At 38.1% G+C, this 23,835-nt stretch overlaps 1 protein-coding gene across 1 annotated transcript in view; it reads right to left on the bottom strand.

Annotated features, from left to right (window-relative positions):
- DNAH8 (dynein axonemal heavy chain 8) overlaps positions 1-23,835 on the bottom strand; it is a 335,946-nt gene that overhangs the window by 91,924 nt on the left and 220,187 nt on the right. Inside the window, exons 62-72 of the mRNA XM_072746190.1 lie at positions 22,172-22,290; positions 19,786-19,889; positions 18,624-18,800; positions 16,738-16,905; positions 15,679-15,894; positions 12,572-12,709; positions 11,120-11,247; positions 9,720-9,891; positions 7,650-7,805; positions 3,155-3,310; positions 1,218-1,400 (exon numbers count right to left, since the gene is read on the bottom strand). Coding sequence (XP_072602291.1) covers positions 1,218-1,400; positions 3,155-3,310; positions 7,650-7,805; positions 9,720-9,891; positions 11,120-11,247; positions 12,572-12,709; positions 15,679-15,894; positions 16,738-16,905; positions 18,624-18,800; positions 19,786-19,889; positions 22,172-22,290 — 1,717 coding nt within the window. The remainder of the gene's footprint in view (positions 1-1,217; positions 1,401-3,154; positions 3,311-7,649; positions 7,806-9,719; positions 9,892-11,119; positions 11,248-12,571; positions 12,710-15,678; positions 15,895-16,737; positions 16,906-18,623; positions 18,801-19,785; positions 19,890-22,171; positions 22,291-23,835) is intronic.

The raw sequence follows: 23,835 nt of genomic DNA, 5'->3' as shown, positions 1-23,835 counted from the left end.
AGTGCGGGGCCCTCTGGGGACACAGAGAGTAGCCTATCTCAGACAGTGGAGTGGCCTGCCTTCAGGAAGTTCGCGCGGCCTGCAGGCAGCACCTGATCATCTCAGATCAGACCAGCAGCACCACTTAGAGCGTGAAGGAAGGACTTATTTTCAACAGTTTGGCACGACGTGGCCCAAAGATGGGATGGGGCCCATGCCCTCTCTGCCTGGCTGGCCACTTTTGGCCCCATGTTAACCATCCCTGTTAACCAGGTAGGGCTTCACTTCTTTTACTGAATCTCTGTTTCTCTGGCATAAGGACCATTTCTCTTTCCCTCTTCCAGTGTCTTTTCTGTGTTTGTGGCACCTATGACTATCTCTTGCCTTTCCTTTATCTTTGTCCAGTCTTCTGCTACCAATCTTTTTCTCAGCCTCCCCTGTTAAGCCTCTCTGGTCTTTTATAAGTCTTTCTAGTCTTGTTTCTAACCTTGCCCTTCCCCTGAACCCTCAATACTTAATTCTCTGTAAGCAAATATAATCTTTCTTGGATTTTACGCAAATATGTTTTTCCATATGCAAATAAGTATAATTACATTTTAGGCAAGCATATTTTATGCATAATGTTAAATGTTTTCTGAGATTTATCTTAAAAATTAGTTTCAATTTGTATCAGTCTCTTAAAGTCTTCCAGTTTTAAGTTGTTCTTTGTTTTATTAGAACCTTCAATCATACTTAATTTCTCTGTCTTAATGCAAATTTTATTCAATTAAAATTAGAGTTGGGCTCTCTGTATCATTAGAGTACTAGACTATACTAGTTGAAACTACTCCAGTGGTAATACACTCATTTGGAGCAATTTTTTTTTCTACAAGATCATTATTTTATTGAATTTTTCAGGGACATCAAGGAGCATCCATCCATAGGACTATGAAGGTCGACATACTCCAAGGTTTAAAGACAGAAGTAGAAAGAGCAGTGTGAATGCTGTGTGTATGTGTGCGTGTGTGTGTGTGTGTGTACGTATGTGCAGGCACATTTGGGGTTGGAGGACAGGTGAGTTAGTTACACGATTTCTTAACAGGACTTGACACGAGACAGCTAAACTAATATTTATGTTAACAAAGGCAGATGTGGTTGGCGTAATTTTTTCCTTCCCAAATACTTAACAATTTCATAATACACGTTGAGCATTTATTAAAATTTATTAGAAGTAGTCCTTTACCTTGAGAAATTATTACCTGTTTCTCAGTTAAAATTACTCTCCTTAATAACTGATTCTCAAGTCCTTTCATGGTGACAGTAAAATCAATGACTGAAGTTTTCGCGTTGATCTCAGGGGTAAAGGCAGGGTTTGGTAACTTTGTAGTAATATAAAGTTTAAATGTATCCATGATATCACATTCCTTATCACCGACTTTCACCTACATCGATTCAAATGTAAAAATTAAAGAGAGCTTAAAGGGCAGAACAAGGAATCTGTGGTTAACTTAAGAAAGAATTTATCAGAGGTCAGCGCTGTGAAACTTGAATGAATTGCAGAGGAAAAAGTTCTAAAACTTTCATCAGTGATCTTAAATAATTTAGATATGTGGTCCTGCCGGAAGATGTTGTTAGCCATGACACCAAACAAATTAAATGAAAAATTTATCCCAAACAAATGTGGAATAAACTCAGACACATCTCAGATTTGACTATTTTCTCCTACTTGGAGAAAACTGTTTCCTACTAAAGAAATTTGTGGTGTTTAGCGGAAGTCTTATCTCTGTTTTCAGTCATACCTAAAGCGTATTAGACTTCAGAAAGAATTAAGGAACTTTTCAGAGAAAAAAATGTCAACATGTTTTTCAGAAAGATAACTTTTCTTAAACACTACGATTTGCAATATATTAAAAAACAACTGGTTTTGGTATCTAAAACTTAGGTGGACATTATACCGTTTTAAAGAACTTACATTTTTAATTAATCTTGATTCCAGATGTGGATAGAAACCACCTCAATAAGGCACTATCACATTCTCAAGCACCATGTCTGCACACTGCAGATAAGAATCTGTTCCTTTAAAAGACCTTCAGTTATAAAAATCCTACACCCTCCTTTAGCATGTTAAATATGGCACATAAAAGATTCACATTATGAAGAAATGTTTTCATTTTTCTTTCATTTTTTAAAGATTATTTATTTATTAATTCATGAGAGACACACAGAGAGAGGTAGAGACACAGACAGTGGGAGAAGCAGGCTTCACCTGACGCGGGACTCCACCCCGGGCCCCAAAAACATTTCTTCAGGCCCACCTGGGTGGCTCAGTGGTCGAGCATCTGCCTTCGGTTCAGGGCATGATCCCAGGGTTTTGGGATTGAGTCCCGCATCCGGCTCCCCACAGGGAGCCTGCTTCTCCCTCTGTCTGTGTCTCTGCCTTTCTCTGTGTGTCTCTCATGAATAAATAAATAAAATCTTTTTTTTAAAGAAATCTTTGTTTAATGAGAAAATTTGCATTCTGTACTTATTCACTGATATTCATGAAATTAAGTTGTCCAAAGCAAAAAATTGCAATCAGAAATGCTGTCATTTATCAAGAAATAAAACCAAAGAAGCCTATAAGAAGAGAATGCCACCAATTAAAAAAGAAATGCCTCTAGTGGAAACGATTCATGTTCTCACCAGTGATGAGAAACAGGATTCCACAGCTTCCAGCAAAGTCTGTGAGTTTAGATTGAAAGTTAACACAGAGAGAAATGAACAAATCAATGTCTATAGACTTTATTAAAATGCCATTTTTCCAGTGAGAAAAATGTAAAATATAGATGAATTTTATAGGATAGATGAATATATAATTTGTAAATCCGATTTTCTCAGAGCTGCCAATATATATATGTATTGTATGTGTGTAACACTAACATATTATTATGACCAATGTCTTTCGTAAACTTGTTATTTAGTGTCAACTAAATGGCTATTCCTACCAAGATATTGCTGTCCCCTGTATTTTTCATATACTATTTTTAAAATGAGGGAAGCACTAAACATGAGTTTGGCAATCATTTTCTCCAGTGTATCAAATAACTACCACCTAAAGGAAGGTGGCTTTGCTGCTATGCTCAAAAAGATAAGTAGATGTCACCATTGTTCTTTTCTTGTCTTCTTCTTCTTCTATTTTTTTCTCCCCAAAACTCACCTTGAACGTGGTGCCTGATTTAATGAAATTCTTTTCTAATACATTATCCAGGGCTGGATCCAGCTCTTCGCGAATGTCCTCAATAAGAAGGGGTCGCCCCAAGGAAAGGCTGTCCTCCAAGTGTGTGCGGAAATATTTATGGTTCAGGGATGTTACCTAAAAATAAAGGGTTCACTGCTATATGAGTGTTAGAAAGAATGTGCTTATTCCGCAATGTAAACCAAGAGATTTGTTGGATAAGTGCTTAAGAATATGAAGGGCTGTATAGGAAGACTTATGAAAATAAAAGCAAGAACATTTAATTTTCAAAACTTGGTGAGCTCATGACTTTGTGGAGGCCCTGGATGTGCAATAATAGTCTCTCTGATCAAAACAGAGTGGCACTCCTTCAAGGAAATGTCAGAGCTCTGCTCCTACTCACCAAAGAGAAGTAATCAAGGATTAAACCTGTTACACTTACATAGTCACAATCACTCAAGGAAAGGAAAGTAACTTGAGTATTTGCAAAATTCATTTATCTCCTCAGGACGACTCATGAGATGATCAAGTGATGAAAAATAAGCATAAGAATGTCAGAAATTATATAGTGAATCAAACCAAGGGCTTATCCAGGTATTCTGTCTCTAACAGTGGTGCAACAGAAGAATGTGATAGATACTTCCCATAAAATCAAGTTAAAATACTATATGACACTTTTTATATTTTTAAAAAATCAGTATTCTGAATGCCTGGTGGGGCCCCGTTTTTTAGTTCAGTGTTTGTTGATTAGTTAAAATAGACACACGGCGCTGGTTGATCCTTGCATTGGCCAAATGGCTTTGAACTCTCGCTTCTCCTATGATCCCTCCCCTGCCTAAATGTGAGGCTTCCGGAAGGTTCAGTTCTCAACTCTCCATCTCCTTATACTCTATCCTCTGAATTCAGCTACTGCCTCTATGCTGCTGTGAGGGCTGATCTTAAGACACAAGGAAGAGCCACTGGAACAGCAGGTGATTAAAAGAGTGGAGTTAAAAGATATTACCTATCGCTTGCTATGAAAAAGAGATGCGGAATTAAAAATTAGATAAGTCTACCCTTGTCTTGTTTTGGATAAAAAGAAAATAACTAAAAGAAAAAACCCTGCATAGGAAGGAATTTGTTTCCCTAGATGAACAGCTTTATTTACACAAATGATGAGCTGTGAAAGACCTCATTATGAGTTGATAAGGTAAATGAATCTAAACAAAGAGCTTTAACCAGTTTATTAAACAAGAAGAAACAAGGTCCCAACAAGACTAAATATAATTGTCCTCTCTATTTCCTAAGGAGTAAATTCTATTTTTGTGCTTTGCTTCCTGAGTGTGATGGTTAATATTCTATGTCAACTTGACTGGGGTAAGGGATGCCCAGAAAGCTGCTAAACACTCTCAGGGTGTGTCGATGAGGCTTTTTCCAGAATAGATTGGCCTTAGAGTAGGTAGACTGAGTAAAAAAGATCATCCTCACCGATTTGGGTGGGCATCATCCAATCCATTGAGAGCCTGAATAGAGCCCAAAGATGAAGAGCAAATTTACTCTCTGCTTGAGCTGAGACATTATCTTCTCCTGCCCTTGGGCATCAGCAACTGGTTCTTGGGCCTTTAGACTTGAACTGGGACTTATACCACTGACTCCCCTGGTTCTCAGACCTTCAGAGTTTGGACTGGGATTCCATGACCACACTTCCTGCCTCTGCAGCTTGTAGACAGCAGATTGTGGGACTTCTCAGCCTCCCTCATCCCATGAGCCAATATCTCATAATAAATCTTTTTCTATGCCTCTGTATTTATATAGAGATATCGTATGCACAATGTTTCTCTGGAGAACCCTAACTAATACACCAAGTAAAGAAATAATGATTTTCAAATTGTCAGTTTATTTAAGATAACCTTTAACCATCTTCAATATCTTTTATTAATTTAAATTAATACCTTAGAGTCTTAGAAATTACTATCTTAATTCCAAGTTTAGTTCCCTTGACTTTCTTGTATAGTAACACTATGTGGGGGCTACCACCAGAGCCTCGGTAACCTGCTCACAGAGTCTAGTGTTGGGTCTTTACAAGGTGGTCAGTGAATTCTTTACAGGAAAACTTGATGAATACAGTGAATTCTTTATAGGGAAACTTGATGAATACCTTTTGTTTCTGGAAGTCAGAGCTGAAGGTTCTGGAGGTGGGTTTGGAGGTGGCCTTGACAAAGCTGCCACAGTGGAGTGCAGTCCTGGACATACAAAACATGTTTTGTTTTTCATTTATAAAGTGTTTCATTGGGGCACTTGGGCGGCTCAGTCAGTTAAGTGTCTACCTTTGGCTAGGTTATGATCCTGGGGTTATGGGATGGAGCCCCACATCTGGCTCCCTGCTCAGTGGGGAGTCTGCTCCTTCCTCTCCTTCTGCCCTTCCTCCCATTTATGTTCTCTCTCTCTCTCATTTACTCTTGCTCTCTCTCCCTCAAATAAATAAAATCTTAAAAAAATAAAGTGTTTCATTTTGTTTTCCTTCCCATATAAAGAAATAGCATTTTCATTTTATTCTGTTTTCATTTATGTGTGTTTGTGCATGTGTTTATCCACATGTTTAAAAAAATAATGCCTTCTGAGTAAGGAGAATATAGTTCAATCTTCTTACATTATGTTTTAAACATACATAATTATCTCTGGCATATGTCTATTACTTCTTCAAGAAGATTGCTGAGACTGGGTAACATCAGAAGGACATAGTCAAAGTCCATCAAGGAGTTTAATGTCAAAATAGAAAGACAAAGCTATGATCAGGAAAATTAAGGATAGGATGAGTAGGGAGTTGGACAGTCAGCAGAGGCAAGAAGAGTGGAACAGGGGACACACTAGTTGCACAGGATCCAGATCCAGGGAGGTCATGAGCAGGAATGCTCCTATATACTCCACTCATACATTCCTTCTGTGAAAACAGCTCCTCAGGAGCTACATTCCCATTAGATTTCATTTCCCTTAAATCTCCTCCTCCCTTTACACTCTCTTTCTGGGATTTCTCTGGGGTTTCTAAGTTAAACAGACTGACACATTGTGTTCTGGAGTCTCAGTGAGTTGGGAGTATCTTAGGGGTGTTCCAGAGCACCAGGAAGCATCCACATGTCAGTGAAGCCTTCATCTCACAGCAAAATCTTTCAATATTTCGTCATTAAGTGGTGTTTGTTGTAGGCTTTTGGTAAAATACTTTTTATCTGATTAAGGAAGATCCTTCCTATTCTTAGTTTTGCTGGAGGTTTTATCATGAATGGGTGTTGAATTTTACTAGGTGCTTTTTCTGCATTTAACAAGATGAACTACATGATTTTTCTGTTGCTTTTCTCCTCCTCCCCCCACACACACCTTGTAATGATGACACACTCTAATTCACTCACTTAAATTCAATAAATATCAGAATTCCTACCCTACAGAAAGAGCAGTGCAGAAAATATAAAGATGGTATAAAACCATAAACCTTGCCGGCAAGAACTTTATGATATAGTAAAGGTAAAAGACAAGCGTGCAATGAACAATAATTGAAGACAGACTCTAAGTCCACATCAGAAATCCAAACAAGACATTGTGAGCATTTAGAACAAGCTACATTAAACTGAGGACACAGGGAAGTCTTATTGAAGGTAGTGTTGGATGTGAACTTTGAAAAACATTTAAGATATTTATCTGGGATGTAAATGAAGTGGGAAGTAGGGTAAAGAAAGACATCGTGGTTTGTAAAATAGTATAAGCAAAAGTATGGAGCCAATAGACTTAGAATCTGAGAATGTTATCTGGGAAATGGAATTGTCGTATTGGTAGTTGAAATATTGACGATAAATCTCAGATGCTGGAATCCTGCCTCTGTCTACCTCTACCTTAAAATTAACACCATATCATGGGGCACATGGGTGGCTCAATTAAGAGTGTGACTCTTGATTTCAGCTCAGGTCATGATCTCAGGGTTGTGAGATCGAGCCCCATGTCAGGCTCTGTGCTGGGCTTGGAGCTTGCTTAAGATTCTCTCTTTCTCCCTTTCCCCTACCCCTCCTCCTCCTCTATAAATACATACATACATACATACATACATACATACATACCTTTTTAGACCCCCGCTCCAAACCTGGACTCTATAATGCTATGAAGTGCCATGTACCTGAGCTAGGTTGGAGCACATAGCCTTAAACCAAGGAGTCATGAGTTCTACTTTTGGGGCTTTGCTGTAAGCCCAAACCCAAGGCTCAGAATATAAGCCACATCCAACACTGGCAAACAGGGAGGGAAAGTGACAGAGAGGAGAGTACATTACGAGAGAACACAAAAGAGAGAAAATAATCCAAACCCTTGCCCCAAACCACTGTTATAAAACTCAAGCATGTAAACCAACAAACAATTATCACAGAGATGACAACTTTATGACCAGCAGAATTAAATGAAATCCTGGGAAAATTTCATGATTTTAAGAATGCTTTCACATACACCAAATAGTACCTACCTGCAAGTCATTTTCTCTTTCCTTTGATTTAATCCAAGTTTTGCCTTGAGTCTGTGGGTCTATGAGGAGTGGGTATCTGGTGGCCTTCGTCACAATGATGCCATTCTGAATTGAAAGGTCATCTCCTGGTAATCCCTGCAGCCCCCACTCCCCAATCTAAGTAACAAGAAATGGATATGGCCAGTCAGAGAACAAGAAGGTTTTCACAGTAATTAAAAGTGCCACAATATTAAAAGAATTTAATATTGGAATATATTTTCTTCTATTGAGACTATGCAATGGGTACCTAGAAAAAGACAAACAAACTTGTAAATGTAAACCAAATAAACTTCACCTAAAAAAAATAAGTTTCTAATCTAATAAATCCTTTAACTCCAGATTAGAGCTTAGTCCTTTAGGGTTTAGTACTTTATACTACTAATTTTCAAATTTATGAAGGAATATTGTAAAATCTGTGGATTTTTGAAGCTTGGTTGCTGAACATTCAGAGAACATAGGGGCTTAATTCATGGTAAGACTCAGTTGGTGGTGGGATCCAGACAAGGCAGGGTTAGTGGAAACCAATACACTGAAATAGTTGGAAAGATAAGCAGCAATAGTTAAACTCCTGAAGCTTCCCCTTTAGGGGGGAAGCTGTCCTTTGGCTCTGTTCACTCAGGGAGCAGGATTTGCATAGGTGGAGGCAGAGAAGTTAGGAGAGAGAAGATATTATATTGGCAAGTGCTCATCAACGACATTTAATTTTTTTTTTTTTATGATAGTCACAGAGAGAGAGAGAGAGAGGCAGAGACACAGGCAGAGGGAGAAGCAGGCTCCATACACCGGGAGCCCGACGTGGGATTCGATCCCGGGTCTCCAGGATCACGCCCTGGGCCAAAGGCAGGCGCCAAACCGCTGCGCCACCCAGGGATCCCTTCAACGACATTTAAAAAAAATGTTTCCTCGGGCTCATGGTTGGCTCAGTTAGAAGTGCGCGCGACTCTTGATCTTGGGGTAGTGAGTTTGAGCCCCACATCAGGGGTAGAGATCACTGAAAAATAAATAAATAAACTTTAAAAAAATTTTCCCTAATTATGAGAGAACTGCCAGTCTGCCTCCACATGGTCAATAAAATCACCTGAGATCCAAAAAATCCACAAGGTTCTACCTTCATTAAAGTATCCCAGTAGCCTCCAAAGGCCATAATTCATAAGGAATATCCTGGCCCATTTTGCCTCATCGGTGCCTGCATCTTTAATACATCATCTAGTCCCTGTAACAACCAGTTCAACATTGTTTGAATTGGAAAAGATTAATTTTTTAACTTTTAAATACAGATAACACGAAACTAATAGCATGGCTTCCCAAAAGAAACAGCCACTGGGGAACATATTTACAGATCAGAAAGCAGCTCATGAATACAAATTGCCTGGAAAGCATTTAATGCCATAGAAGCTCTTCAAGATATGCTGAAAATTGACAGTGGCATCAAATTCCCAACAAGGAAGTTTAGTATCGTGGGGCTTGCCATCACTCAGTGATGCCAGAACGTGCTGCTGTACACTTTGGACACTATGAAAAGACGGTAATGATCAAAAGAAGATGAATACCAGTACTTATGGCCTACCTAATGCCTATAATCACCTAAAGTGTTTGAAAGAGTGTGACTTAATAGAAGTGCTGCAAGTAATAGAAAGTTAAAAGAAGAGCTCAATCTTAGCAAGTCGATAATCTGTGAATGATCCCTTTTTTCGGAGGATTTTATTTTTTTTATGTAATCTCTACCTTCAATGTGGGGCTTGAAATCACCACCCGGAAATCAATTGCACATTCCACCAACTGAGCCAGCCAGGTGCTCCCACGTATGATCTTTTAGTTCACAGCAGTGCAACTAATATTAATTTGAAAGCAGGATTTATTAAAATGCAAAGGAACTTTTTTATATAGAAAGCTTGTTTAAAAATTAATTCCCAAGTGTTTTCAAAACAATCTTTTCAATTAAATGAGAAAAGAAAGAACAAGAGGTGAACCTTGATTTTTTAGTAAGTACATCTGGAATTCAAATAATGTTATAAGGAAAGTGACACTCACTGTAGGCGGATCCACCAACATTGAAATAAGATTCAGGTTTTCGGTGAAAGGAATCTTCCGAGCTCTCAGCTCTATCTCCCATTGATCTTTAAGCAAATAGTTCCGAAATATCTGATTGAAAGGACCAAGGTAGGAAAGGAATCCTGTGCACAGCAAGATATCACCTACAAGTCTGTGGAGAGATGAGACGTGAGTCACCTAATCCATTCAAGTTCTCCCATTAAGGAGTCCCAAAGCCACAGGGCAGCTTTGTTTTGTTACTAGGCAAAAATCTTTCTCTGCTCCCTGCATAACACTTGGGAACCAGACATGGAGAGACCATGCAAAAGGGAGCCCCCCCAACCCAAATGGTGAGAGGAGAGGCCACATTAGAGGGAGGCCAAGGAGCAAGAGAAACTGCTTCCTTGAAACCTGCAGGTGCAGAGACCTGGCTCCTAGGAAGGAAAGTATCCTTTTCCCATGCATGCCCCGGTTCTGATAATATTTGGTCTTGATAAAACTGTTTTCTTCTCCCCCTCTGGCACTCCTCTCCTTCTCCCAATTCTTGCTGTTCTCTACTTCTCTCTCATTCCCCTCCCTTCCAGTTTCTAGGACACCAATAGACACTGGCACAAGAGACCCTTGGTTTTAGAGCAAACCACTGATCCACACATTCAAAATCACTGGGTTGGAGAGTATAGAACTGGAGAAAGTATCTAGATGCTATTTGCCAGGCAATATTAGAAGCACTCTTAGGGGGATGCCTGGGTGATTCAGTGGGTTAAGTGTCCGCCTTTGGCTCATGATCCTGGGGTCCTGGGATCGAGTCCTGCATCAGGCTCCCCGCAGGGAACGTACTTCTCCTTCTGCCTGTGTCTCTGCCTCTCTCTCTCTGTGTCTCTCATGAATAAATAAAAATCTTTTTTTTTTTTTTTTTTAAAGAAGCACTCTTGGGGACGCCTGGGTGGCTCAGTCAGTTAAACATCTGACTCTTGATTTCGGCTCCGGTCATGATCTCAGGGTCGTGAGATTGAGCCCTGCGTGGGAGTCTCTTTTGGGCATGGAGCCTGCTTAAGATTCTCTCTCTCCCTCTTCCTCTTCCCCTGCCCCCTGCGCACACTCTCTCTATCTAAACAACAACAAAAACAAGAAAAGCAACAACAGAAAAAGAAGCACTTTGGTACTGAAAACCCACATTTCTGAACCAAAATTGAGATTTAAAATGTTTCACAAGCTTATGATCACTCTCCATTTTATTGAGAACAGATAACCTAAACTATAAGATTCAGAAATGGATATATGGAGATGAAGGAGCAAAGCACTTCACCGGGGAGATGTATTTTATTTTCTTGAATGTCACAAAGAGGTTTCGGGTAATGACCAAGAAGGAAAGCAATTATAACAAAGACCAAAATTTATACCTATTGATCTGAGCTTTAAACTCTTTGCTTTGCTGAGTCCACCGGACTTTTTCTCCACTCAGCCCATCGATGAGAGTGGAAGCCGCCTGCATCTTTTTCCGGCACATATCTGCATCATTTACCAAATCCTACATTCATAAAGGAAGAACATCTCAAAGAACTTTTCAAAGTGTTTCATCAAACATCCATGTATTCACACATAAAAATATGTGGAGGGATTTCTTAATTCACAAAATAAAGATAGCCTAAAAAAAGCAATGTGAGTAACTTTACATATTAAATTCTGGTAATGAATTCATCAGATGGTTATTTTACCTTATGAAATTTCAAGGAAAATGATTTTATAAGAGAGAATCTAAATCACCTAAATTAATATAGTATTTCTATTCAGTTTTTTTAAGACAGACTCAAATCAATAAAATGTACCAATTTTGGTTTTGGATTTAATAACTCTGAGCCCTTGGAAGTTTGTTTACAAAGTAATTTTTTTTCCCCAGAAAATTTTACACAACAGTGATGTGTGGTAGCCAGCTTGTATCAACTTACAAGAGCCAATTGTTATATTTTTTAGAAAACTTGTGGGCTGGTGTGGAACCCAGACCTAACTAGAAATTGAATTATATAAACTTAACAATTACAGAAACTACATGAGAAGCAAAGGTAATAGATAATCCAAACTCATCATTTCCTAATTGTTTACATTTTTGAACTATCTATGTGCTTAAGGTTAAATCCACTGTACCTGCACGGCAGTATATAGTAGTGTGCAGGATGTAACAGTGCTATATACATAATAGCACAGTATATAATAGTGCACTGTTGTGCATCTGTCTTCTTTTTTTTTTTTTAGTTTCAGATGGAGCATTCAGTAATTCATCAGTTGCATATAACACCCAGTATTCATCACATCAATGTGCCCTGCTTAATGTGCATCTGTTTTCAAATCTGTGTTCAGTGTTGGCACATTGGTAGCTTAGAACTGACTGGTGGGAGGACCTACACCACAGAAATCAGGAAACCATGCAAATCGTGGCTTTTATTCCCCCTGGGCCCCTCCCGCCCCCAGAGCCTATTGTTACCAGACCACCACTGCTTACAGCCTATCCCATGAGGTTGTATCAGGATCCCTCTTTAACAGATAAAGCTCCATCAGTTCCTTCCAACTGGCTAATGAATAGTGCCTGCACTGAATCTCAAACCCAGTTCTCTAACCTCCGAATCAGTACCCTTTGGGGATGATACCACAGCTTACTGTTACCAACAATGATTATTAAAGACACACACAAAAAAGACCTTTGAGAGTCAAAAATCCAAAACAGAGACCATATCCAGTAAAGGACAATCAGGTAAATTTTTTTTTGTCAATAAACATTTACCTAATTTCTAAATACAACACACCCTTGTGTAAAATTTTAACACATCGCTTCAGGAAGTTTGTATATTTAATCTCACCATTTTCTCATTCATGGCTGCATCGAATTTTGCTTGCACTTTATCCAGCTCGCCTTGTTTCTCATCGAGCAGAGCCTGTGCCTTCCCCAGCTCAGCATTAGCAACCGCCAGACGGCCCTCCTGCTTCGCTAGGTTAGCCTTAAAGAGCAAGAAGAGGTAACAGCATGGTGCTAGTTGTATTAGGTCTGTAAAATATTTTTGGTTTTAATGGTAAATAATAACACGAATTACACAATTTTTGCTCAAGACGGTATTTAGAGGTTGAAGCGTGTTCAGTTGGAGAAGCAGAGTCTTAGAGATAGTTCATTAAAGTTCTATTTCTTTTTCTTTTTCTTCTTCTTTTTTTAAAGTAGGATCCACAGCCAGCATGGAGCCCAGCTCAGGGCTCAATCTCCCAACCCTGAGATCAAGACCTGAGCTGAGTTCAAGAGCCAGATGCTTAAGGGACTGAGCCTCCCAGGCACTCATCTATTTTTTTTTTTCAATTATTAGTGTTCAATATAGAAAACATGGGAGAATGCAGCAATGCATAGAAAAGATAACAGAAATTGCCTGTGATTTTACCCCATGATAGTCTGAGTATTGTGTTAAGATGATAACCGACATTTTCCAGTTTTTTTTTTCACTTAATATAGTGTAATCATTTCCCCTTAAATATACCCTTAAACACTTTTTCAGGAACATTAGTATTCTGACTGCATAATATCACACCAGTTGGATGTGTCATAATTTACCCAACCTTTGCCCTAATTTTAGACATTCCCTCCCTGAATTTTTAATTATTATAAATAAAGCTGTTGGGCTGCAAACATTTTGGGTTGCTTCCTTCATAGAGATTTTTTGAAGTGAAATTACTGTAATGGTAGATTTTTTTTCATCTTTTTTCTGAGTCCTAGAGTATGGACTTAGAAATGATCTGTTTCTTAGAAATGATCTGTTTCATAGAAATTTAAATGAATTGGTAAAGTAAAATAGCAATAAAGCCTTCTGGGGTAGAAGTTTTTTGATGACATTCTCATTTTCTTTTTCAATATTTAATTTATTCAAATTTAGCCTTTTTTGCAGGAAATATTAATTTAGTTAATATTATTGTTATTAAATTTAAATTTTTTAATGTATTTTTATATAACTTTAAAATTTGCATTCTAATTATTTAAATCCACATATCTGTGATTTTACATATTTTCTTCTTGATTATACTTTCCAAGAATATATCTTTTATATTTTGTTTTTGGAAAGCAACAATTCTTCAATTCTGCTACTTTTCTATAATTTTCAATGTTATTTTTATTAACTCTATTCCACTTTCCTTAAGGTTTATGTGTATATGTGTGTATTTATAAGTGAGAATGTATTGGAATGCTTAGTTTAATTAATAGCTAAGAAAGTGCCATTGAGCTACATAACAAAAGCTCTGGTAACTAACTTCTGTCATAATTTCTTAAAAAGAAAAAAAGAAGTCACTGGCTTTTTTTTAATGTAAACTTTCTAATTTTATTGCTTATATTCAGAAAATGAGGCTTCAGCAATTTCTGCCTTTAAGAATTAAATCAAGATGTTCTTTTAGAATTGAATATGATCAATTTTTGTAAATGTTTCTGGGTCACTAGAAGTAATTTCATATTCTTTGTTCATATCCAAGAAAGTTCAATGCAGCTATTCAACCTTAAAAATGAAACAGTGTAAAATCTTTGTATAATTATTAGTTTATGTCTTCTAAAGACTGGCTGTATAATTTACAGGACCCTGTACAAAATTAAAATGTGGAATCCATTGTTAAAAAATTATTGAGAACTTCAAGAGGGTGACAGCAGGCCAACTGTGGATCCTTCTAAATTGAGGTCCTGTGTGCACAGCACAGATCACACACCCATAAAACCATTCTTCCACACAATCTCAAATTACAATATATTTTTACTAATTTCCACTAAAAATATTAATGCATCTTGATTTTTGTAATTTGATAATATTTTATTACAAAAAACATTATTACAATTAAGTCTGTGATCCACAAAAAATTGTGGATCACAATTTTTAGGAAAATTAACTGTTCTTATGAATGCATTTTTTTTCTTAAATTCTACATCTCTTGGTATCTTTTATCTTGAGTGACCTTCCTACGTTTTCTCATCATTTCCCTTTATTAATACTTTCTTATTGTTAACTTATTTTCCATTTTTCTCCAAATTACCTATGCACAGAATTTTAAAAGGCAGCCATTTCTATAAGGTTTATTATGAAAACCAGCAACCCCCTACCCACCTGGTCATCATTTTCCATTCCAACAAGCAACCACTTTCAACTATTTTCGCTTGATGGTGGGGGTGGGGCAGGAGGGTAGGGTGCATCAGAGAGGTGTATTTTATGAATCCTTTGAACTCCTGAGAACATCATTCTGTTCCCTCAGACCTGAAGAACAGCCTGGCCCAGTATAAATGGTGCGTGCGCACATGTGTGTATGCATGAGTGCACGTACTTATCATTTAGTACTTAAATTGCATCCTTATGAATGTCTTTTAATTCCCTTAGACATGGAGGGCAGCTTGGTCAGTTATTGAACTCTTGGACCAGAGCAATTTCTTCAATACTCTGCATATATTTATCCATTACATTCTAATATTTAGGGCTGCAGGAAGTCTGTGCCATCCCGATATCTCTTCTGTAAGCAACTTTTTTTATTTTGCTTGATCATTTGTTTCTTAGATGCATATAAGGGGTTTTTCTCCGTATCTTTTAAATTTAAAATGTTTCTGGGTGTTGACCTTCATTTTTATAAACTTTGTTTGGAATATGGTAATCAAATTCTACCTCCAAACCAAGTCTCTTTAAACTTTAAAGAAACAGCATGTTTTCTATTACGACAGCTTAATGGTTACTTGCAGTGAATTCATTTCCTATTTAAGATAACAAGTTGGTTTTGATGTCTTGTCTGCGATGCCAAGAAACGCTTAACAGATGTAAAGAAAATGAGAAACTGTGAGAGGACATGAAGGAAATAAAAACTTTAGTCAAAATTATGCTTTGTCTTTTCATAGCAGTAAAATAATAAAATCAGTGACTGATTTTATTAAACATTGATTTCCTAGGAGAAGGATGGAAACTCTTACCTTCAGGGGCAACACTTCTCTATTGATACCATAAAATGTTGCCATAGCAAGTGTCCAAGACAGCAGACCAGCCACATTCCCACAGACTTTTTTTGCATTTTCCAAAGAATAATCATCCATGTTAAAATACGGCTGCAGCAACTCAACAGTCTCTTCATTTATAGTATCCTTGGGGAACTGCTGAAGGCTCCACAGGAACCCTGTTGCACTCATCAGCTGAAAAATAGCATTACAACCCGGAGTTCTGAGAGAACGTAAATAATTTCTTCCTGAGTTAGTATATAATTCTAAATTGAGTTTTTTCAAAGAAGTAACAATTGATTCACTCTCATACCTACATATCAAGACTATGACGACAGTTGACCTAAATCTGTAAGTTGCAAATTGTCTTCCTGTTACCATGGTGGAAGATTAAAGAAGAAAAGATATGTCAGTTTCCTGTCTAGTGCATGCATCTGAATGCCACCAACCACACAACTTCCCTTTTGGAGACTGGGTTGGCCCATCAAGAGTGTGCCAAGGGGCACCTGGGTAGCTCAGTGGGTTAGGTGTTTACCTTTGGCTCAGGTCATGATTCTGAGGGTCTTGGGATTGAGTGCCAAGTCCTTTGTGGGGCTCCCTGCTCAGTGGAGAGCCTGCTTCTCCCTCTCCCTCTACCCCTCCCCACTGTTCATGCACTCACGCTCAAGCACACTCTCTCTCTCCATCAAAGAAATAAATCTTTAAAAAAAAAAGAGTGAAGCTTGCTTCTCCCTCTCCTACCCTTCTCCTCTGTTTGTGTGCTCTCTCTCTCCCTCTCTCTCTGTCAAATAAATAAATCTTCAAAAGAAAAAAAAAAAAGAGTGTGCCAATACTAGCCTCTGGTTTTAGACACTTTTTACAAAAAGAAGCCATTTAGCTTTAAAATCTTTCCTTACTTACACTTTGGGAGATGCAGTCTCCCAAACTCTTCACTACATAATTACCAATCACTGCCTGCCAGCTTGTGTTGGCTATATTGAAGCCCTGGGTGGAGGGCATCTGATGCACCTTACAGGACTTGCAAAGATTTCTACTTACTTTTAATGACTCTCCCCAGGAAGGTTTGCAGCAAGGTTTTTCTGGATCCATAGTGACTGGGTCAATTTTCTTTTGAAACAGTAGCAGGACACAGTCCATGATTCTCATAATAAGATGTGGAGGCTTTGCAAGTTTCCTGACTGTGGCAATATCATTTGGTTTGATGGTCTGTATTTGGGATTAGGAATCAATATATTTTTTTGTTGTTGAGTAGTATTAATAATCCTAGGGAAATCTAATGCTTTCAGATAATGAAAGTAGAAAACTTTAAAATGTATTTCCTCCCCATCCCCTGACATTATTCTCCTTAAGGGTTTGTATTCCAAGATTTTTGCATAATAGTTCTTTCATTGTTACCTTGGGATTTCTATTTGTTCTTATTCTTTTTTTCTCCTGTTGTCCTCAACTAATTGCTGTAGAATATCAGTACTATTTATTGCCCACACTCCAGACCTCTGTTGGCAACAAGCCTCATTGATGGGTAACATTCAGATAACTTGCATCTTCAAAGCACATACTCTATGTGTAGATATGAAAAGAGGAGCAAGTCTCTGAATATCAAAACCTCAACTTTGGTGTTCATTTTGAAGGCTGCCCTATCTATGGAAGGGGGAGAAATTCAAAGGAGAAAAGAGAAGTTTTTATAGCTTATGGCTCACAAAAGATAGTTTTCAAAGTTTCTACCTGTGAGCCGGGTTTGGAAGAAGATGTTAGCTGATATTCAAGGCAAGAAGGATTGGAACATAACATAATCAATAAAATCTCCTAACACTTGTTTATTCGGTGATTTCTCTTTCTTGTATGTTATTGTATGTTATTGTAGGATTCGTAAAGGGAGTGGGGGTGGAGAATGTGTCCTAATGATTGTCACGATTTTATTAAATGATTATCATAAATCTATTCATTCAACAAACATAGACATTCTCTCACTTAAAAGAATAAAGAAAAATAGCCCCATCTTCATAATCATCCAAGGAAGAGAAAGAAAGCACAATCAACCTGAACTAGAATTGTTATCATGGTAGAAGCAGAGGAGTGACAGGAAAAACAAAGGAGAGCCAAAGACCCAAAAACTTTCTGGAAGGCATGAGCCTTCTAAATAAAAGAATGACTCTTATTAGGCAATAAAAGTCAGGAAAAACATTCCTGGCAGAGGAAGAGACACGTTTAAACAGACCATGCTTCTTCCAGAAGCCTATGGGTGTTTCTGCATGGCTGGACCACACTGTGTGTAGATACAGAATGACAGAAGGGCTCCAGGGGTAGACAGGAACCCAGTTATCAGTAGCAACAGTGGCCCTGATATTTGCTGAGTACCCTCTATGTGCCCAGCAAACTGTATTCATTACATTTAATGCTTACATTGATCCTCCAAGGATCGACGAGGAATTATAATCCCTGTGAAGACGCAAAAAAGTTAAGTAAATTTACTCCAGATCATCTATTTAAGAAGTGGTAGTCTCGAGAGGCAACTGTAGGTTGCCTCCCAGATGTGGGCCTTATCCTAAGAGCCCTCAGAACCCACAAGGAGATTTCTTTTAAAGGGCACATAATGTAATCTGGAGGGAATGCTTTGAAGGAACTGGGGAGGTTCTCTGTATCATCCGAATCCCTTAGGCTGTTGTTAAGGCCATTAATCACTCGTATTAGTTCTCAGATCTCATGGAAGGCTGATTTATGGAACGAAACTAATAAGTTACAAGAACTGAAGATTTAAAGAATTAGAATATTGAATCAACAGAAACATTTGTCTTCAGTCATAGAGATTATAAATCACATTCGAATTCAATTCAGTTTTTAGATTCTAGAAATTCCCAGTGAATTTCACAGAATGAAACCTGAAGCAGGCTGGGCTTGGGCTGAGAGGGGTAACAGCGCTTGCTCACATTCAGGGCTGCCTCAGCCTCTTCCAGGGCCGGTTTAGCCGCTTCCAGTTTGGTCTCAGCCTTTACTTTTTCACTATCGATCTCATCCACAATTTTTTGGGCTTTGTCTTTTACCTCCTGTACTTCGTTTTTCACTTTGGCTGATGCCTGAGCACTTACTGTGACTTCTGCCAATACCTATGAAATTGAGGGAAAACAGGTAAACCTTTTGAGCAAAATTCATAGATTTGATCAGTGAGAGACTATTTATACAATATGATATAAAACACAAATATGTATTTTATATATATTCCCCATTCTATGTTTTCAGGAATATTAAAGGAACTCCTTAAGCAGTTCCTTGCAGTCTTCTATGTCCTGAGCTTTCCTAAGACTTACAAATACATATATTATATTTATATATACAGAGTAAATAAGTAAACATGTTAAGCTTTTAGGAAAATGGTATTTCCACTTGGTGTTATTTCTAGAAAATTAACACAATTCAAGCATGTGTAGTGGAATATGTTCAGAAACCATAATAATGCCCATGTAATAAGAATAAAGCAGGCCGTGTTTGTTGGGTGCCTACCATATGCTCGGACTAAGCTAAGACCCTCTTTGATGCTATCGTTCTCATTTCAGTAACCGGCTAAGGGTCAAAATTTAAGTATCCATTCTTAACTGGCTCAGCAAGGTGAAGCTGAAAGCAGTCACAGACTGGTAGGGTCACAGATAAAGGAGCAGCATACATATAGCTCCATCACCTTGGGAAGAGTATCTTTTCCTTTTTCCCCACCAACAATTTCTCTTAGTTTTTTCCCTCCTTGACACAAACTTCAGATGAGACTTGGGTCATTCTAGAAACCTAGAGCATTCAGGGATCTTAAAGAGAAGACCAGATATAACTCATAGAGAGGCAAAGATTCCATAAATAGATGAAAGAGAACAAAGGAACCAGCCGTAGAGGAGAAAGAATAGTCTTAGACCACATAGAGGATAAAATAACTTAGGTGCATCTCAGTATAAGTTAAACAAAAATACCTAACAGTCTTTGTAAACCATTGTTTCACTAGAAATAGTCTATGAGCTCCTGTATTATTTATTTTTAATAACATTTTTAGCTTTTTAAAATATAGAATAATATTCCTTGCCACTAGTTATACAATAAAGGCCAACTCACTTCATCTGCTTTTATGGAAGCCACTGCCAATTCCTTCTCCTTTATTGCAAGATCCTGAGACAGCTTAGCAACAGATTCGCTTGCCTCCATAAGCTTATCAAGACCTTTACAAATACACACACATACACTTTTGCTTAGTATATGAACATCCGTACATCAAATATTTGCTCAATGTCTGCTACTTATAAGGCCAGTATTTGTACCAGTATTGTAACAAACACAAGATAATTATTATGGGCAAATACATAGATATTAGGAGCATCAATACTGATCATATCTCTGAGAGTTTCGGCAGCGAGTGAAGAACACCATCTATCTAAATTTTTATTTTTAAGATTTTATTTATTTATTTGAGAGAGAGAGGGAGAGAGCTAGAGAGAGAGCTCAAGTGGTGAGGAGGGGCAGGTGGAGAAGCAGGCTCCCCACTGAGCAGAGAGCTCAACACTGGGCTCAGTCCCAGGACCCTGGGATCATGACCTGAGCTGAAGGCAGCCACTTAACCCACTGAGCCACCCAGAAGCCCCTTATCTAGCTAACTTTAAGGGAAAGTCACAATGTCAGACTGAGTAAGATTAACTTAGGAAACTTATTTGCTCTCCTTGGCTTTGCAAACATTATTTTTAATGATGTAAATATCATTTTTTTTGCCTTTGAATCATACTGCAGCTGTGACAAATGAGACAGATAATACATTAATAGTTTTGTGGTTCTCTTTGCTGTGAAAATGAAAACAGCTGCTAAAACCCATGCAGCTGACTTCTGTGACTTTCAATGCCATACAGCACAATAAATGATTAACTGGATTTTCTCACATTCCAACTCAGTTCTAGACAGTGGTGTGTTAGTAAATGTTTAGCATCCAAGTCTCTTGGGGGAGAGAGGGGACACTCATTTGCATGTTTTCCAATTTTCATGGTATGAGTACTCCCACCATGGTTGATTTGAAGTTACCAAGAGACTCCCAGTAGCACACCATTATATGTCTACCATACTGGTAGAATGAAATAAATAAGCTCAAGAACATTAATAGCAGTAAGATAGAGTAAAAATAACTAAGATGTGATGAATTCTGAGTATTCTTACCTTTTTCAAATAGGACTTACTTGTGACTTTATCTGATTTAATTTTTTAAACATATTTTATTTATTTATTTATTTATTCATTCATGAAAGACACAGAGAGAGAAAGACAGAGAGAGAGGCAAGCAGAGACACAGGCAGAGGGAGTAGTAGGCTCCATGCAGGGAGCCCGACGTGGGACTCAATCCTGGGTCCCCAGGATCACGTCCCAGGCCAAAGACAGGTGCCAAACCGCTGAGTCACCCCAACCAGGATCCCCTCTGATTTAATTTTTAATGAAGGATGTGTTTAACCAGGTCATAAAATTCCTACAAATTAAAAATCAACTCTAGAGCCAGTACAAGTAGCTCCAGCCCACCACTGATCACAGAGCATCCTATGCAAAGTTACAAGAAGGTAAGCCATGAGAAAAACAGAGGATGATTTCTTTCACAGTGTTTCCACCACTATAACTGCACAGACCTTGGAACTCTGTTATGCTCTGAGATCAGAGCATTTTTTTGCAGAAAAAGTGAGGGGGGAAGAATCTTTGCACTTCTTTTTGGACTGTTTGGGCCAAATGATTTCTGGATGTATGATTTGTTCCGATTTGTACTTTCTCTGCTAATATTACATGTACTGGACACAGAAAGCCATTGTTCAGGTAAATTACCTCTTTCGTTTTTACTTATTTTTCCTTTTCCTTTGTTAGAAATTTGAGAAGCATTAACAATGCATGACTTGTGCAAGTCAACGCAAAGTGTAATGAGGCCAAAAACTGAAACAGAGGTCAGTTCCCAAGAGCTGGCTTTTCTCTACCTGCAGGCAGCAGCTCAGTGACTATGGGGACTCCTGGCCCAACAGCATGGACCAGAGTTGCAGGGGCAGGCAGAAAATGGTTTGAGAGAGAAAACAGGTTACCTCCACAGATTTTCTTCTGTCCAGAATTTTCTTCTTTTTAAAAATATTTTATTTGGACTTTGAGAGAAAGAGTAGGAGCAGGGGGTAGGGGCTAAGAGAGAGGGAGAGGGGCAAAGGGAGAAGCAGACTCCCTGCTAAGCATGGAGCCCAATACGAGGCTCAATCCCAGGATCCCGAGATCATGACCTGATATGAAGGCAGATGTTTAACTAATTGAGCCACCTAGGTGCCCCTGCCTGGAAGCTTCTTAACAGGTAAAAGACCCTAATAACATCCCTCAAAATAACCTATTACTAATAGTAAAGGCAACATTTTTCTTTCAAACACAATATCCGTCAGTGGATATGTATATACATACATATAAGAATTTCTATCAAAAAGCCCTTAAAAGATTTCATTCTGCTTACCAATATTCATACGTTCAGCTTGTTCATTGATATGTTTCACCTTTTCAGTATAAATGTTTTTATAACCATTGATAAATGAGAGATAAGACTTGGGAGTCACGTGTGCTCTTCGGCGGTATCTGAAAGTAGAACATAGAAATGATCTTCATCTCTATCATTCTGATGTATTCCTATAAGGCATCCTACGCTGTGGAATCAGTGTAATTCTGAAGGGTGATTCCCTAGCAGGAAAGCAGGAATGGTGAATGGTTTCCCTAGAGGTCAGATGGAAAGAACACTACATAGCTGGTGTATTGACCCTTAAGGGGTCTTTGACTCGACCCTTACCCCTCCTTGGGCTTCTGCTTCCTCATATGGAAAACTAAGAAAGGAATTACTGCCCTACACCTGCCAGCATTTTGTGAAAATAAATAAACACATATATAATAAATATATACATATATATTTACATACACACACTTTGTAACCTTTAAGGTTCTGTACAAATATTAGGGATAAGTGGTCGAAATGAATTTGTGCTGTGATCTGCTTTCATTCAACTGATATTTGAATGAAATACACTTCTTCATGGCTAGAAACCAGCTGGGTGGGCTTACAAAAGTGAAAGCCAGTCTCACCCCCCAATTCACCAGATCTTGAAATCAAGGCAGCCATACTTGATTTGCACATTCAATTCACTAAGGCTTTATTTAGTACAGCAATTCTATTTAACAGTAGAATTAAATAAAAAGAATTATTTTATTCAGGAGAAACTCAAGTCACATACTATAAAATCATTTTACCTTTTAATTAATTTTTCACTTTTGGAGTTCTGAAGATTTTAACATTAAAAAATTTTTAAGGACTTAGGCACATATATGACTAGCACTTAAGCATTTAATAAATATCACATTCAGAATAAAATTCTACAACTGAAGAGGATATGAACATTTTAGAAAACACACCAAATTTTCCTAAAATAGAGACACAGGTTTTTGTAGCAAAGAGAAGGTAAAACTTTCCACAGATGACAGTGACAGAAGGAGTTCAAATTAAATGGAAGGAAAATCTTGCTAACCATAAGAATTAATACACATGGATCCACCAAGAGGATCTGGAAGGTTATCTAGAACTTTATCTTAGAGGGGGTTCCTTCCAACAAATGTTGGTGAGGATATGGAGAAATGGGAACTCTCTAGCACTGTTGGTGGGAATGCGAACTGGTGCAGCCCCTCTGGAAAACACTATGGAGATTCCTCAAGAAGTTGAGAATAGAGGTACCCTATGACCCAGCAATAGCACTACTGGATATTTACGCCAAAGATACAGATGTATTGAAATGACGGGACACCTGCACCCCAATGTTTATAGCAGCAATGTCCACAATAGCCAAACTGTGGAGGGAGGCATGATGTCCTTCAACAGAAGAATGGATAAAGAAGATGTGGTCTATATATACAATGGAATATTACTCAGCCATCAGAAAGGACGAATACCTATCATTTGCTTTGACGTGGATGGACCTGGAGGGTATTATGCTGAGTGAAATAAGTCAATCAGAGAAAGACAATTATCATATAGTTTCGTTCATATGTGGAATATAAGAAATAGTAAAAGGGACTATAAAGGAAAGGAGGGAAACTGAGTGGGGAAAAATTAGAGAGGAAGACAAAACACTAGGGACT

The sequence above is a fragment of the Vulpes vulpes genome, chromosome 1 (genome assembly GCF_048418805.1).
Source record: "Vulpes vulpes isolate BD-2025 chromosome 1, VulVul3, whole genome shotgun sequence".
NCBI lineage: Eukaryota > Metazoa > Chordata > Mammalia > Carnivora > Canidae > Vulpes > Vulpes vulpes.
Note: the sequence above shows the minus strand (reverse complement) of the source record. Positions and strands in the feature narration are given on the sequence as shown.